The sequence below is a fragment of the Colius striatus genome, chromosome 6 (assembly GCF_028858725.1).
Source record: "Colius striatus isolate bColStr4 chromosome 6, bColStr4.1.hap1, whole genome shotgun sequence".
NCBI classification, from domain to species: domain Eukaryota; kingdom Metazoa; phylum Chordata; class Aves; order Coliiformes; family Coliidae; genus Colius; species Colius striatus.
Window position 1 is genome coordinate 23,077,893 of NC_084764.1, and position 18,271 is coordinate 23,096,163.

General features: G+C 41.8%; 1 protein-coding gene across 1 annotated transcript in view; it reads left to right on the forward strand.

Annotated features, from left to right (window-relative positions):
- ITPK1 (inositol-tetrakisphosphate 1-kinase) overlaps positions 1-18,267 on the forward strand; it is a 153,325-nt gene extending 135,058 nt beyond the window's left edge. Inside the window, exons 8-11 of the mRNA XM_061997805.1 lie at positions 1,575-1,740; positions 3,931-3,998; positions 5,450-5,612; positions 11,728-18,267. Of these exons, the coding sequence (XP_061853789.1) occupies positions 1,575-1,740; positions 3,931-3,998; positions 5,450-5,612; positions 11,728-12,050 (720 nt within the window). The 3' untranslated portion in view covers positions 12,051-18,267. The remainder of the gene's footprint in view (positions 1-1,574; positions 1,741-3,930; positions 3,999-5,449; positions 5,613-11,727) is intronic.
- Positions 18,268-18,271: the final 4 nt, after the last annotated feature.

Sequence of the window (18,271 nt, forward strand, 5' to 3'; positions counted from 1 at the left end):
CCAGACACAATATTTCTGTGCAAGATGACAAAGAGCAAGTGCACCCTGCAAATGAAAACTTGGAACTGTATTCCTGCATGCTAAAACCCATGAGACATGGTAGTGAGCCAGCATAAGGCAATTCCTGGACTGTGTGCTAGTCTGTGGGACTGTCAGCACAGAGCTCTGCAGAAGAGGTTTCCCACATTTCCAGTAGCCTAGGATAGTCCCAAGCCAGGAAGATAAACTCTCTGAGTTTCCACACTTCTAAAATGCAATAAGTACCTGCTCATCTTATGTTTGTTTCTGGGGATTAATTAATAATGAAGAGACCACTATAGGAACAGAATGGTTCTTGCCAATATGGTGTTGTAGGTACTGTAATGTCTACAGTCTACACAGCAGGAAGAAGAGGCCAGTGTTTCTTGCCACCAGTGAGACAAATGAAGTGTGGTGTTAATGACATGAATCATCTTGATGCAGAAGTGTGCTGATTAGAGCAGGTTTCTTGCACCGGTTGCTACCACTCTCAAATTGAGATAGATAAGCATCTAGTATAACAGAGACAGAGTAAGAATATCAGGTGCAAGTAGGTATTGAAGGCATATGTTGACTTGAACTCAGAAAATGTTAATCTGATGAGTTGTTCATGAATGCAGATGGTTACATGATCTTATGTGGTCTACCAGATAAGGAGGAATAAGGACAAAAATGTGCTCAGGCTTTTGACTATAAGTATGTAATCACCATGTCATTTACCATGGCTATGTTTTTGAACAACAGAACCTATTCTATTTACTATTTTTATTACAGGAACAAACTAAGGTGTAGCAAAAATTAAATCTGAAAGTAGAGTGTACATCAAATAAGCAAATGATCATATATAATATATGAGAAAGTGTGTAAAGTGGTAAGGTTTCTTTGTAAAATCTGTAGGAAGCAGAGCAGTGGGGAAGAACTCATACAGTTAATACATAGAGCTGTTCCTTCTACTATTCTCGTGATACATGCTTGTATTCAATACAAACTTTGTCATCTGTGTTCGTTAAATATTTTACCTTTCTGTTGTACCTGCAGTTGCAGAATCACAGAATTGTTTGGTTGGAAAAGACCTTTAAGATCATTGAGTCCAAGCACTAACCTTAGACGGCCAAGCCCATTGCGAAACTAAACCATATCCCTCAGCACCTCATCTACACGTCTTTTAAATATCTCCAGGGATGGTGACTCCACCACCTCCCTGGGCAGCCTGTTCCAGTGCTTAACGACCACTTCAGTGAAACAGTTCTAGTATCTAATCTAACCCTCCCCTGGTGCAACTTGAGGCCATTTCAATTTCAAGAATATTCAAATTACTGTTCCAATTGCAAAAAGATGAGAAGAAAGTGTTCATTGCAAATGAAAACTGCACTGTGTTTGGAGAGTTGTGGATCAGTGAAATGAACCTTAATTAAACAGGACGAGCTGCTGAGAAGGAATTCACATGTGGTCAGTGTATATGCATCAGTAGCTGTTCCCCCTCGTTGCTAGTCAGGTGGTGGGTAAGCATGAAATTATTGAAAGACTTGTGCAGAATTGTGTGCACATGTTTCCAGATGGCGATCATCTTCAACCGGGAGGGCCTGAAAGCTGTTCGCCCGCCGTGCGTCATTCAGAGCTTCATCAATCACAACGCTGTGCTGTACAAAGTCTTTGTGGTTGGGGAATCCTACACAGTGGTGAAAAGACCATCTCTAAAGAACTTTTCTGCAGGAATCTCAGGTATGTTGTGCCAATTTAAAAGGAAATGTCAGTTCTTGTGGCCTTATCAGCCAACAGCTCAAAAGAAAAGTATCTTTGAAGAGGTTACTGAAGTGAAGGCAACTGCTTCTTACATACCACGTTTCCTCTTCTGTATTATTTCAATAGGCAGGGAGATAACTCATCTGTTCTGGAATACATATGAATGACATTCGTATAGTAAATATTTATGGAACAGTAATCTGAGTCTTACCTGTTAGAAACAGTGGTTTATGTCACGTGGAAAGGGGGAGAGGGAGAAAAATTCTCTCATTTCACAGTAAGTTAATGTGTCATTTGTTCCGGAGTTTGTTTATAAATGTGCTTTGGAGAGAATTTCCTGGATTCCATCACTTTAGAACTTCCTCTCCCTATTTTTACCTTGATTATGTATGTGTGTTTAAATTAAAGATCACTTGTGCTCTCCGCTAAATGAGGCACTGTTCATGTGAGCCTAGTGTTATAAACCTGAGTTACCATCTGTATTGAGGGGAAGGAGGAATGAATTTGTCAGCAAGACAGTGATTGCTCCTATATGTCACTAAAAAGCAGCACTTGAAGGATTTTCATTAAAGATGACTTAAACTTCCTTTGTGGAAAAAAAGTCTCCTTTCCAGAGAACTACATTCTGGGGCCTATCAGAAGCAAAAAGGAATTAGCAGCACATGGGTGGGAGCATGATCTGCCTGCAAGGAGACAAATCCAGGAGGTTGGGGGAGGAGGGGAGAAGGTATCAAACTAAGGGAGATGAATGAAAAAATGCCACTTGTCACTGAGTGGCTTCTGCTGGTCTTAGTGTGTACATATATGCTCACCATTGCATTGTGCACACAAATATGGGTTTTGTTAGTGTAGGTGAGCAGAATCCTGGTAATAGTCCTTGTCTGCAGGTACCAATGACTGTATTTACATTTTGGTCAGCTCTGTGTCCTGATCAAATTAAGTAGGCCAGGATCTGAGTTCATATAAACTGTTAATACAGTTGGTCTATACTTTTGCTGGAAGGAAACATTTTAAGGCATCTTTCTACAAATGTCTTAGCTAGTGTCTCACTTGTTAGTGTAGTCTAAGACTTGAAAATTGTCTGGAAGCTCACATAAAAATAAGTTTTGTGGGCAGATTTGGATAAATATCTGGCATTGTTACCTTCATCAGCAGAGTTTAAGGCAGCCATGCCATACAGGCACCTGATTAGGCAGATCTGACAATTAAGCAAATCTGGCAGCTGTGAGGCACTCCTGGAGCTGACTGTCTGAAAGTACAGGGCGTTTCTAAATGAGAGGAGAGGCAGGAAGAGTATATGGTAGTGTCAGATTGCAGAGAGGATTTGGGTTTGCTTTTCACAGGTCCCTCATTTTCATTACGTGTGGCGCTGTGGCTGCTCTTAAATGTCTACTCAGAGCAGAGCAGAAAGACTGTACTGCTGGTGTCACCTGCGTGCTTTGGTCTGCGTGTTCCCGTGCAGATTGTCTGTATGATTGCCATCAGTCTGCTGTGATGGGAATCCCAAGGGGAAACCTGTGGTGGTGGGTTTCTCCCTGCCAGTAAAACCTCCATCACAGAGGGAGTGGGGCGGAAAGTGCTGGTACAATTCTCCCCATGGTTTCCACTGTGGTACATAAGAGGCTTCTGTCAGCTCCAATGTGTCTACTGCCTTTCTGAAGTGCCTCCAAAGGGAGAGCAGGTCCTGACCATGGCATTCACTGCTTTCCTTTGTGATGACAATGCCCTCCTTGGGTTTACAGGCATCTCGATGTACCCTGGTTGCTATCAATCTGCTGCCTGCAGTGAAAGCAGCTTCTCCCGTCTATCACATGCCTTCCCATTGGAGCTATAACTTTGAGTACAGCAAATTAGTAGAAATTAAAGTGAGGATTTACTGAATGTAGTTAATTGGCTCTGCTGATGGAAAGGAAATGGGTTTCTGTTAACCCCATGCAGTTCTATTTATTTCTCTGTGATCGAAGGTATGAAAACTGTGGGTGACCGGCTGTGTGTCCTGGCCTGTGCCAGCAGGCAGGAGGGGCCCTCAGGGTGGTGGGTGGCTGAACACTGCCCAGGGGGATCAAGAAAAAGTTCCCAGGGCTGCAATGCCATCTGCTGTTCCTTGCACTTATCCTTTGGAAATCAAATTCTGGTATAAAGTTATTTACAACCTGCTTTTAATTCCAGACAGAGAATCAATATTTTTCAACAGCCACAATGTTTCAAAACCAGAATCCTCATCTGTCTTAACAGCAGTAAGTACACTTGGTCTTTTTACCTCTAGTGCGGCTGGAAAACTATCTAGTCTTTTCTTATGGAAGCGTTAGTAGCTAGTGACTCTCCTTCACAAGTTGTCTGCTTCTGTGTTGCAGGCTGAGGTGTGTTTGGTACAACGAACCAGCATGACTGTGTGCCCCTCTGGTTTTCCTTGCCGAGCTCCGGTGAGCAGCAGGGCTGCTTGCCAGGCCTAAACTCCCCAGAGCTAATCTAGGCAAAGGGAAGAAGGATGTTCTGAATGCAAATACCTGGCCTTTTCCTGTCCAGAGAGCTTAATAAGCATAAATCATCCTTCTAGGACTCAGTTCTGTGAGGAAAGCCAAACAGTGACAATTGGAGCACAGAAATTGTGTTGGGCAGGGCCACAGAGGACCAGTAGCTGTCTGTGGTGGGAGCACACCCAAGCTGTGGCCATGGGACCATTTCTGAGTGTCTTCTGAGTCCAGCAGTGCTAGTATACGGCACAGTTTTGTGCCTACATTACCAGTCCTTTTAATAAGCTTTGCAGGTTTGAATCCTGAGAAGTTCTCAGGCACTCAACTGTTGAAAAAGTTACTTTACAGGACTGGGTCCTTTCAATCTCTGAGTCTCCAGATTCTTTTCTATTTCACAGCGCTGTTGGGGAGTAGTTTTGTAATTGGCAGTGATTAAATTTTAAGTTGTGTGCAACACTGATAGGCATGCTAAATATTAACTGTAATTGTGCTGGTTGTCAATCCCTTTATGGCCAAATTTACTTTCAGAGTATACACTTCTGTGGTTTACTTGTCATCTCTCTCATACATGTAAATATTCCATACATGCTTCTGTAGGCACAACAGCGTCCTGCTGCTGCACAGCACGTTGTTTGAAAAGTGAAGAAAATTACATTTTCCATTTAGAAATAACCTGACTTACTTATTGTAATAAAAGTTTATAGGATACTTTATACAAGAAAACCTGCATAAAAGATATCTCCTTTGAATTAACTTCTGCACTGGAAATACCATCTGAGTTGTATTGTACAGCTCAGATTAAGAGCAAGAATCTGTCTTATTAGCCTCTTAAAGTAGGCCTTAAACTGTGTTGAAGTAACAGAGTGATATCCAAAATATTTGTAGCAGGGTGTTAAACACATCAACTGTGCTTGGTTTTTTAAGGTATAGATCTAGTACTTAATCTGATCTCCATTCATTCCTGCACTGCTCTGTATCTGAAGGAGTTGCACCAGTATGAAGAGGAAGAGCTAGGTGCTTTAAAGCAGGTGAACTTCCAACATGGGAAGGATTCTGGATTATGAGAGCAGTTTCTCTTTAGTTTCTCTGTTTCCTACCACCAGTTCTCTGTAATTAGATTTGGTGGATATACGCCTGGAAACCTCTGAAAATCAATCTTTTCACTAAAAAGACTGTTTCAGAGTCCCTTAGTAATGTGTCTTTTTCCACTACAGCTGGATAAAATCGAAGGAGTATATGAGCGGCCAAATGATGACGTCATCCGGGAAATCTCTAAGGCTCTGCGACAAGCGCTGGGAGTTTCCCTCTTTGGAATTGATATCATCATTAACAACCAGACGGGGCAGCATGCAGTCATTGACATAAATGCATTCCCAGGTGAGAAAGGCCTTTCCACTCATGCTGTGGGGAAACTGCAGCGCATGCTTAGTGTGAAGTTTTACTGCTGGTCGTTGTTGCTTCCCAGGGAAGGGAACACGAGAGCAACAGCCATATTGTTCAGAGATCAGATATTGTCCAGTCTGGGAAGGGTAGAACCCCAATGAGACATGGAGTGTTCTACTTAAATACCAGCTCTTAGGAGATAACGGTGAAATTTTAGTGGCCAACTGTAGCGTGGCTGTCATGCCCTTCCCTGCAAAGGGATGCCCAGAAAATGAAGCCTGGAACTGTGTGTTTGGACCTGATCTTTTTTGGGCCTGTCTCTCATTCTGGAGATGAACAATAATAAATTCTATTTTAGGAGAGCCTTTTAAGATGTCTTTCTTTTGAGACTCTGTGCCATTAAAAGTGTTGAGGGGGTGGAAGCAGCAAACTGTTCCCTTGAAGATCTCTTCCTGTGCAAACTGATTTCCTACACAAAGACATTATGTACAAAAGCAATAACACCAGGAATCTGAAGAGGATGATAAAATTGTAGGTGCACAGAGTTTACTCTAAAGATTTAAATATCCTTGCAGACTTTCATAAGTGTAGCCTGGAGTAAAACAATAGAGTAGAGCACATGAAGACAGGTCCCCCACTTTTTTTAGTGCAACATATGTCTTGGAGCACTGGAACTGTTAAAAGGAGTTGTAAGCGTGTATAAGGGGAGGCAATAATGGTCTGTCATTTGTGTTAAATTCAGTAACCTAACTCAGGAAAAGAATACATCAGCACCAGTACAAGCTGGGGGTCGAACTGCTGAAGAGCAGCTCTGCAGAGAGAGACCTGGGAGTCCTGATTGATAATAAACTATGAGCCAGCAATGTGCCCTCATGGCCAAGAAGGCCAATAACATCCTGGGATGCATTAAGAAGAGTGTGGCCAGGAGGTCAAGGGAGGTTCTTCTGCCTCTCTATTCTGCCCTGTTGAGGCCTCATCTGGAGTACTGTGTCCAGTTCTGGGCTCTTCAGCTCAAGAGGGACAGGGAAGTGCTGGAGAGAGTCCATCTTCCCTATGAGGAAGGGCCGCAGGACCTGGGGCTGTTTAGTCTGGAGGAGACTGAGGGGAGATCTTATTAACATTTATAAATATCTAAAGGGTGGGTGTCAGGAGGTTGGGACATCCCTTTTTTCTATAGTAGCCAGCAACAGGACATGGGGTAATGGGATGAAGCTGGAACACAAAAAGTTCCATTTAAATATAAGAAAAAACCTATTTCCCTGTGAGGGTGATGGAGCCCTGGCACAGGCTGCCCAGAGGGGTTGTGGAGTCTCCTTCCTTGGAGATCTTCAAGACCTACCTGGACATGTTCCTATGGGACCTGATCTAGGTGAATCTGCTTCTGCAGGGGGGTTGGACTAGATGATCTCTAAAGGTCCCTTCCAACCCCTACCATTCTATGATTCTATGATCTTGTTTGTTGCTGTTTTACATGAGGTTTTTCTCTTTGATACAATCTCCTCTCATTACCTGAATGGTGATGTTTGTCTCAAGAGACAGGCAGTTACAAAGTTTGTGTAACCTGACATTGAAGATTTGGAGTTTTCAATGTGGCAGAAGTATCTTTACATCTAGAGATCTTGCCCAGAGTGCCAGTCTTCTTAATCTTTCTATCAGAGCCTCAATCCCACTGCTGCCCTGTGGTGCTTTGCCTGTCTGTCTCCACAGTGACTGGCTTCCATTTAAAATCCAGCCCTGCTATTCTCAGGTCACTTTGCAGCTTGATTCTACCATATGGTGTTGATGCAATGTGCAGACCTTTAAAGATGGTCCTCTGCCAAATGCAGTGAAACAACCTAAACTGACTGTCAAGTGGAGCCATATCAGTTTTATGAATGGGACTATATTTCAGACACTGGCCTTGAAGTCAGTGATACAGGACATTATTTTGCAATCCTGCATCCTGTATTTTGGGTTGATTATGTGGGGTTTTTTCAAGTACTGGTTTAGATTTGGTACTTTGCACAGATTAAAATTCCCCTTTTCTTGAAATATTGAAAAGTCCACATTGCAGAACAACTAGTGGCAAACTTTATTTAGAGAGGAGTAATGTCTTCTTGTTGTGACAGATGTGTGCAGAACTGCTTCAGCCTTGTGCACTGCCATATTTATACCCTAAGGCAATAGTTTTCAATGTTCAGCCCAAGTCTTGTGTTTCAATCTGAACAATAATTAGTCTTTGAAGAGGTATTGAATTAACAGTGTGGTTTAGCCTGTGCAGGAGGCCTGAGAGCATGAGAAAACTTCTTAGGCACAGGTCCACATTGTGTCTCACACAGGATGTTTTTGATGGTGAACACATGAGTAGTGAAGGCAGCTACTGGCTTTATCACCATGGGAGAGGTTGAAGACCAGTTGGAGAAAGTCTGGAGGACAGCAGCAGAGACCAGACGTTTGAGGAGAGAAAGCTAGGGCTAGGCAAAACTGCCTTAAAATTTGTAAAATGTAGTAAACTGAGAGAGATGAACAGTTCTCAAGGGATACTGGAGTCAGAGAAGCAGCAATGGGGTAAAACAACAGAGAAGTTACTTTTCAACACAGAATACTCTGTTGCCTAAAAGCATGTTGAGCCCAGGCAACTGCATTTCCTTCTAGGGGCTGAGCAGCTTTGAGAGCGTCACTGGCTTCAAGTTAAAATTCAACCCTGCTCAAAAGAGTCATTGATGAGCTGTGTCAGCAGTAGGGTCTCACTGTTCCTGGCTCAGCACAGTCCCAAGAACGGGCTTTAGGCATTCTATCCTGCAAGCATTGCCAAACTGGAACCAAGCTAGACACTTTGGGGACTTGCTACATTTTCCCTAGACTGCTGTTTTGGGGAAGGAAGGGGAAGAGAAGCCCTTTTAAAGAGCATTGACAGCCTCTCATGGAGCTGAATGCCAGGCCTCACCAAAACCTTGTTCAGCTACCCAGAGGCTTGGCTTCCTAGTGTGCTGTCGTTTCTTGAAGCTCATTTGAACCTGCTGTTCCATAGATGTCGTCTTGAAATAAGTTGAATGTTGTCAGTATTGAGAGCAGATGTACCTATAGGAGGATGTTGTCTGTTGGCTGCCTCATTAGCACCAGTAACTCTTCAAAAAGGTTTTAAAGACAAATGTCTAAAAGGTCTATTGTATCTCCTGTTCTGTGGTAAACCACCAAGACTATTTTGAGCAGTGGTTGCTGGCTGAGATATTTACCAGTAGGCATAGTCACCTGTCATGTGGTTTTATGTTTGTCTGACCTCAGGGAACTGAAGGAAAAGGTTCTACATAGCCTGTGGTTGTGTAGCTGAGTGCCTCCAGCCCAAGCAGCAGCTTGTGTGCACATTCTGCTGCCTGAACTGCTGGTTCTGTGTGCATGCATGTGGTAGCTGGAAGCATCAGATCTGCATAGCCACTTTGTTTAAATATGCTGCTGAAGGAGCTGGACATGGGCTGTCTGTTTCTCTCTGCCCATGGAATGATGCAGAAAGCATCAGGGAGAGTCTCCTAAAAATCAGGCAGGTAGCATCTCTAATGCTTGCTTAAAAACGGAGGCATTTCTTGACTCCACAAAGCTCAGGGGTGGAGGATGGCAGGTATTTGTTTTCAGATGCATTGCTGGGCGAATGTGCTTCCTGTCCATGCTCAGCCAGAAGACCCTGGAGACTATTTTCAACACAGCAAAATTCAAGCCTTGTATGGTTTCAGTGGGCAGGGCTGGGATAATACCTGCTGGAGCATGATTCATGTAACTTGTTCTTTAAGGCATGCAAAACTTATATCTTCCTACTGATTCCTTGTGTGACGTGAACTTCAAATTCATTGCCAGTAGTTTCTGAAGGTGTAATTTAATCTGTCCTTCTTGATTTTGTTATCATCACAGCACAGTGATGTCTCACAGTTGCCTTTTTTAAGAGACCTGAAGCAGCAGCCAGTAAACAGAGCAAGGCAGTGTCCACTGAGGTTGCAGCCTTCCCCAGGCACCTTGTGGCTCAAGAGTTGAGACACTCTAGTTCTCTTCATCCTTTCCTTGTATATCTTTTTCACAAGTATGTCAAGTTCTTCGAGTGAACAGGCAGAATTACTTGGGCCTTTCCAGCCAGCGTGTAGAGGGCTTACACAGAGGAAGCCTGCCTGATGCATACATCTCTCTTACACTGTAACATCTGCTGATTGCAGGGCTGAGTAACTGACCATCTTATTGCCATTAAATATTTAAAGCAACTTCTTTGTGAGTTTGCCAGGTGCCCTCAAACAAGGCTGATTTGTTTTTAGTGAGCAGACATGAAACACTCTAGGGTACTATGGATCTCCTGTCTGAATATTAAAGCTGTTGCTATGGAGATGGCTTATTCCCAGGGTGTTTGAAGCACGCTGAATAGATTTGAAGGCTAATCCCATGGTTTTTACATAAGCAAGAAAACGTAACAAGCACCTCTGTCAAAGAGGTGGAGAACTTGTTCTGGCTCCTGTGACTGGCCCATGAGTGCCCTACTTGCTACCCACTGACTGATGGATTATTGTGTGGGGCACTGGAAACTGTATGTTTTGATAATGGCTGATTTATTTGGTGAATCTATTTAAGGGCCTTTGAGAAGAGAAATCTGGGAGCTGTTGTCTCACATTGCTGGTGTTTTGTGTGACCTGTGAAGTATCTGGGAGAATTGTGACCAAATGCAATAAAATCCAAAGCAATGTAGCAGCCTAAATAAGTGTTAATTGGCTAATGTATGGGTTAGAAATACACCATACAATCACCACATTTATATTAAGGTGAAATCATCCTCTTACCTTATGTTTTTCAGGAAGTTGGGGTTTTATTTCCTAAGGAAGTTGGTCTTTACAGGAGAATGGAGATTAAAATGAAATTCTTTATCGATCTGAGGGACTCTTCTGCCACTAACCACTGAAAGTGTTTTAATAAGTGCATTTACTTTGTGGTCTCTGGTTCTTCTCGTGCGCTGCTGTGCAAATGTGTACTATTCACATGGGACTTTTAAACTATTATTTGTTGCTTCAGTCTTCTGGCATTGATGCCAAGTCACCTTCAGAATACTTCTTTAGACATTTTAAAACAATCAGCCTATCCTATTAAATACACTTGAGTGTCATGTGTCACCTCTAAATTCTAAATCAAATTGTTAACAATTTTAGGTAGTGCAGTAGCAGTTAAGATCCTGTTCAAGACTTTGTACCAATATATTGTATGTCTGGTCCAATTTTAAAATGAAGACAGTCATAAAACTGCCTGTACTAGTGTTTGAAGTAGAGCCAGTAGCTCTGTACGCCTACAGCCACTCTTTGTGTCACCAAAAACGTCATGTCTCCTGGTATTGGAGCAATTGTTTTTACCAGGAAACTTGTTAAACGTTGTGTTGCAAAGTGTCTGGAATAACTTAGCAGAACATGCAGAAAGATTATTTCAGTACTGAAACGAAAGGCTGATGTTTCTACCAAATACTATACGACCGATACATGTTTATCGTCACTCGAGTGTTTTTTCAGACCTTACTCTGAAGGGAAACTTGTTTTAAGTGCCAAGTTAAGTAAGGTGAGATGAGCATCACATTACTTTTTACACAGTGGGAAACTGCATCTTCTGTAAGGTATAAAGCCAGCCCCACAGTCCCGTAACTGAGAATATTGACGGGTAAATTCTAAAGAGGGTCCACAGCCTCAAGGAAACTGTGCATTGCAGTGGCTTTCCATAGTAAACCTGGAAACAGGACAAAAAAGATCAGCATTATACCACAGGGTTTGTAACTTTAGGGTAAAACCTGGACTTTTCAACAAATGGTAGAATATTCCCAAAATTATTTGTACACGTATATACTTGAGAGGAAAAATAAACAGAAAATCTGAAAGGTGACATTTTTCCTCACCAAACAAAAGTATTTTCGTAGCAAGGGTCTCTGTTCCTCCGTATACTAGTTTGTTCATGCAGTCACTCAAAATGATGTCATGGAAAAGAAGCATTTTTGTTATCTCTTGGAGGGCAAAGACAGACCAAGAAATCAACTGGTAGAAGCCTTTCAAAGACATTACTTAATTACCTTTTAATTACTCAATCACCTTTTTTTCCCCCCTCTCTCTCTTTTTGCTCTCTTCAGGTTATGAGGGTGTTTCTGAATTTTTCACGCATCTGCTGAACCACATAGCTGCTGTCCTGCAGGGCCAGGCCCCTGAGGTGAGCCAGCTGAACCGTAGCAAGCTCCTGGCAGAGCAGGGCAGTGGGATCCTGGATGAGCGGATATGCTGCGCCGGCACAGGCTGCCTCAGCGTCATGGGCAAAGACTCCTCCTGGATTGTGGAAAGCGAGACCAACAGCTCAGTAAAACTGCAACACCAGAGACTAGGCTGCAACTCAGCAGTGTCCCCCAGCTTTCAGCAGCACTGCGTCGCTACATTGGCAACAAAAGCTTCTTCTCAATAACTTGTCAGTGCCATTGACTGAGAAAAAGCCACAGGGATACAAATTGTGGTCCCAGAGATCAGGCTGTAACAATGCAATTGCAAAAAATGAAAAAAAAAAAAAGTAACACAAAACACAACAGAAAAAAGCAAAATAAAAAACAAACTTTCCATTTGATTTAACCTGATTTGCTGATGAAATGGACTGAAAGGGGGAGGGTGAGAAAGTGATTCAGATCTATTTCATCAGATTCCAGTTGCAAATCTGTAGTGAGTTTACACACACATGGGTTTTAACACTAGTCCTTTCATTGTGGGAGGGTTACTCTTTCATTTCTATCATTCTTTGTAATCACTAGTGACCAGCATTTTAAAATCAGACCTCATGGTATCAAGCAGATAATAATCCAGTGTCTGAATGTAACAGTGCTAGAGATTTTTCCCTATAATATTTCCCACTCCCTTTTCCCAGCTTGGCCGTTGCAAAAGAAAGCTATGACAGCTTCTGTATCACTAAACTATAACTCTTGAAACATTGACCAGTTGAGACTTTGACAGGTAGGTCATGGTGGAGCTTTGGCACATTTGAGTAGGACGGAGCAGACTGGTTGTTCAGGGTGCAGAGCTAACGTAATCACTTTGGTTCCAGGCTTCTAATTCTTCCCCCAGGCCTCATTGCTTCCATCAAAGACAGCTTCTAACCACACTTGCCAAAAGCAACACGTTTGACCCAGACAGGGCACCAATAGTTGAGTGATTTAATCTACTAGATTAAATATCTTCCTTTCAGTTATCTACTAATGGTGAAATCCCAGAGTAGTTAATAGAAGCAGCTCATCTCTTAGCAGAGAATTTAATTCTCCCTCCTTTGCACTTGTGAGGACTCTGGGAGGACTCTGCAAAAGGGCTGGCAAACAGAGCTGCGCATTTCCCTTGGAGCAGTGCACCTCATCTGCCCATCCTAAGGGGTAACACAGTTGCTGCCTTCTGCAGGTCCCTGCTGCTGTGCATTTTGTTTTTCTTTAGCAAATTAAATATAAGCAGAGTTGTGTACCTTTGTATGAGGTAGAAATACACAACAGCTTTAGCTCCAGTTCAGAGAGCACATTACTTTGTTGCAAGCTGCCAGATAAGGCCGTGTAGTAGTTTACAATAGTGCTTTATACTATTTGTAATCTGTGGCACAGCCAAATTGTATCTCTTGAGGTACACAGCAAACCTATGGTGTTCATCCTCTATTGCATCTTCTAGCATGACAGCATCTTCAGCTGTTGAAAATTCCTGCAAATTTTGCCAATTCTGAACACTAAACTGGAAATATCCAAGTCTGTCAGTGCTGAGAACAGAGACACTATTTTGATAGAGTGGCCTTCCCTTCCCCGTATAAGTCCTAATACACATTTAAAAGGGGTGGTGTTATGAACATTTCCTTAGTTAAGCTTCTAGCTTGCAGATATGGGAATTTATGTGTTTCTATAGCAGGTATTTGTAATGCATCCATCACTGCAGCATTTAATACGTTTGTTTAGTATTGTGTGTGAGAGATCTACTCAAAAGGAAAGGATCTAGAGCTTAAAGCCCAGGTAGACCATGGAGAGAGGTGTAACCAGTGTAAAAGATGTCCTCACCCCACCTGATGGCACCAGTCCTGAAGGGGAAAAAATGAAGAGTGTTGTGTAGCAGTTCTTTTGTGTAAACAACAGGTTTTCCTTAGGAGAGACTGGATTTGTTCCCAAAGTGTCATTCCTGGGAGTTTCCTGAATCCAGGATTGGATTTTTGAGAGTGACTTCAGAAGAGAAGATCGTTCCACCTCTAGAGGGGTTACTAACGTTAAGATATTTCTCTGACTGTAAGGTCGTTATGAGCATGGTATCTGTCAAATTGCAGGGTGCACATAAATGCAGCCAGTTTCCTTGCCTGTCGCAGGTCCATTCTGAGCTAGGCACGCGTCACAACCCTCGTATGCTTTGGGGCTGCTGGATCCCACGCTGTCTGCAGCTTGCAGGTCTTCAGTGCTTGTGGTATGAGTGAGTCAGATGTACATAGTTAAGGATTTGTAGAAGTCTTCATAACAGACCAAACCTTTCATAAAGCCATGACTGAAATAAAATGGACATCTGCAGTTTGAGGTTTGTTTTTGCTTGTTTAAAATAAAAAATGTTTTTATGTTACTTGTATAACAAAAGATGCCCTCAGGAAGGAACTTGCCAGTGCGTATTTTTGTATGGTACTTTCTTGTAACCAGCTGGTGGAGTGTTTGTAGACTTGCCTTTTGCTCCCTCTATTACAATGGCTTGGGGTTCGGGGGGTTTTGGTTTTTGGTTTTTTTTTAATCGAGTGGTGGGAAAGAAGCAACAAAGATGTTAAAACTGGGTTAGTAACTCAAGACCTTTCAAACTAAGTATGTTTACATGAATCTTGAGTATTGGATCCAATGGAAATTTCTGTATGCTGTTTCCTAGTTAGAACATCAAGTAAGAGTTTTTATTTTCCTGGCTGCCTTCTGAATTTTGGTCGGCCTATTTTGCACTGCTTTATTTCTCCAAAATAAACTACTGAAATATAATTGTGCATTTTAAACTTGTTTACAAAAGATTGTTAGAAGTTTGTTTTGTAATTCTCTGAAGGCTTGCAGAAATACTATATTTAAATATTACTCCAGACCGTGGCAGTAACTAGAACACAAGTTTAGGTCATTGGTGTGATCAGTGAAATCTTTCCCATAGTCTGTAATTTATTTTTTATTTATCAAATGTATTGATATCACTTTAATTTACCAGGTGGTAATGTGCAGGTACCTGTTGTGATGTGGCATTACAGTAGAGTTTTCACATAAATTACCATGCAATTGCTGTACTGCTATATTTCCTTGCAGAAATTATTGTATGGCTCAAATACTAGAATGTTGCCAAATCACAGGGGTAAATTGGCAGACCAACTTTTAAAAGCCAAAACTGTAAATTACCAAGTATCCAGACATACATTATGGCAAAACATTCGAGCATGCCTATGTTATTAAGCCTGTGCTAAAGTGCTTTTCTGAATTGCTGCCTCGTTTGATAAGTTCAGGATAGTTTTGATTTAAGATAAACTTCACAGTAAGTTAGTTAATATTCTGTAGTCCTGTCTTTTCTTGTAAAAGTAGAGGAGTCTAGTAATATATATTAAAAAATAACTGAATGCCCTTGCTCTTAAAATTGCAGACAATCTGAGGGATATTTTCCTTAATGTCTCTTTGAATTCTATTATTGTGGGTTGGAAAAGATTCTGCTGTGTTTTGAAAGGCATAGCTATTTTTGCTGCGTTGATGGGAGCAATCATATTAAAACTACATGGTCACCAGTTAACTTCTTCTGCTGCATTATCAGAAATCCACAAGAACACCATTAGCTTGTCTGGAATTTCTCCAGGTTTTGTGTTAGCCTGATTGAGGAGATTGACTTCATTAGGTGAAGACTTTTCCCTGTTGAAGAGAACTTGAGTTGTGTTGTTACTGCCAGCTGTGTAAAACCATCCCCATCCTCTTCTCCCTCTAGCTGATTCAGCCACGTCACGCTTGGGTTTTTAATGGCTGTACCAGAACATCCCCATGTTGGCATGGAAGCTGGCTGCAGAAGTGCAGCCCAACTGGGAACACTGGTACTGGCCCCTGCCTGCAGTGTGTGTAACGCAGAACTGGCACCGGGCCTGGGCCCTTTTGCCTTTCGTTCACCACATGTCTGACTATTCAGCCTTTGTGCTGTAGGATACAATTGGCTGGGCTGGTCAGTAGATGGGATGCACTATTTGAATTAATACTGTTCAGACTGTTGGAATGGTAAAGCTGTTTCAAGATCCTCTTGGGAATGTTTGTGCAGAGGATGTCCACAGCAGGTTGCTCAGATGGAGAACTACCAATTTAATTTGTTTTCACTATAGATAAATACAAATTAGGAACCTGACCCTGAGGCTTCATGAGGTAATGAGAATTGCCAAAGATAAAGCCTCGGGTTCTCCAGATGAGCTGCAGGCTGTGGCCATCTAGAGAACAACCAGGCACAGTACTGGGTAAATAACAGAGGAAGAATACAGTCCAAAGGCAACAGGCATTTGAATTGGCTGGCAAAAAAAAGAACACAACAAAAGAAAAATGTTTCTGCTGTTTCCATCCAATAAAAACCAACTCCAGGCTTCTCAGTTCTCAGATTAAGGCTGGTTTCCCAAAGTCTTTGCGTGGCAGCAGTGACAAGTGACTCAGGCTTTTTCACACCAGCTTGCAGCCTTGCCTTCCACAGCTGTGCAGAAAATCTTTGATTTTGTTTTTTAGTGAATAAAGTCTATTTTGAGTTTGTAGCAGTCTCCTCACGTGCACACTTGCAATTTACTTGCATTACTCTGTTAATTTTCTTTATTTTTCTCTATCCTTTTTAGTAAGAGATGTATCGATTTCTGTATTCAGTATACAATTATTTTATGGTGTTGCAACTGTGTGTTTTGTAATTAGGAGTATGTGAAAATGCTTTGTTTAGATTAAAATATTTCCTTTAATATAATCTCTCACTTCCATAGATAAACAGGCACACCATTGCAGATCACATTGTTGATTTTATTGGTAATATTGCTTTAATTTCTATTTCAGAGGAATGTAACCTCCAGAAAAGTACTTTCCACATCTTTACTACCTTTCCTTTCCCTGTTCATTCTGTGTGGATCCAGGCCATCAACACTTGAGCTGTTGACCAGATGGGTTTCAGATCCTCCATGGATTCTCTTGTGGCCACAGAAGTTACTAAAGATGGTTGAAGTTTGAGAGGGTCCAGGTATAAATGGAGATGTTAAACTGACTCCTCAGCAGCACAAGCACAGTACCGTCTGTAGCAAGCAAAAGGAATCGTTCTCCCTCTGTGCAGGTGGTAGTTGGGGTCTGGTCCACCCCTGCTGCTGAGGCAGTTTTCCTGTGGAAATAAATCTCCAGTGTAAGAAAATGTCCTGTATCTGTGATGCAGAAGGGTGGTGAGAAGAGGTAGGGCTTGAGAGTGAAGTCCTGTCCAGTGGACACTGTGGTACCAGTGGTCCAGAATTTCACTGTGTGTTTTTGAACGGCCATCTGGGGAGATGTCTTCTTTCTCTCCACCTTCCTTAACCCCAAATCCACTGGCACTGACTCTAGCAGATGCCTGTGAGCCACGTCAGCTCATGAGCAGGTGACCTTGCCCAGTGTGCCATAAGTTTGCAGAGGGTTCCCAGTGTGTTGGGAAGCTTTTGTTGATGGCCTGGAAATCTCTTTCAAACTCCAGAAATAGTTGAAACAGCAAGTGGAGTTATTGAAAATCGGGTCTTCCTCTTCCATCCTTTTTAAGGAAATCCCTATTTTATTTCTTCCTTTACACAGTAGTTTTTAGGTATAAATTATTTTAACAGCTTTTGTGTGAAAAGTCATATATACATACACAAAGTTATTAAAAGGTTGAGTATATGTTGAGTACAAAATAATGACTTCTTTGTTTCAGATATTAGCAGCCCCTACAAATGAGTTGTTTATTCTCTTGTAAAGTCAATGCTGTTAAAAAAAATTAAAATAAAAGATGTATTAGATGTATCTTTTATTATTTATTTCTGATTCAGTATTTGATACAACTTGTATACACCCTTGTGAGAACCACATGCTAAAATGTAATTCTTCTTAAAATGGAGTAACAACTGTTCCTTAGTATCCAAACCGTTTTGAGAGGACTGGCCCTCTGGGTGTGGTAGTGCTGGATATTCTTCACTCTCCAGCATTGCTCCCCACCTAAGCATGGCTGAATCTTGGGGACCATTCTGTGTATGTGCTAGGTTTCACAAAATCATCGATATCTGTGTTCAAATCCAGTGTTAACAAGTGTGTCCTGATTTGCTTCAGCCCAGTTCACTCTGATTTCTGAAATGTAATTCCCACTTTGTACTTAAATTTATACAGAATTATATGGACCCTAAAAAGATCCTGACTTACTGTAAAAACCAAAAATATTTGCTGTTTGGCGTCTTCAATTGCATGACTGATCAGATCTGACAATGAAGGTGGTGCTTTCATCTAACAGCGTTGATTTCAATGGTAATAGAGTCATTTTCTTTTCGTTTGCCAAGCACCTGTTTTGGACAATGTTTTGGTTTCAACAGTAAAGCAATATGCAGTAGGTATTGTGGCATTATCTTTGTACTTGTTTTGAAGACAATTGTCCCTTTTCAACACATAACAAAAATAAATGCCTTATAACAAGTTC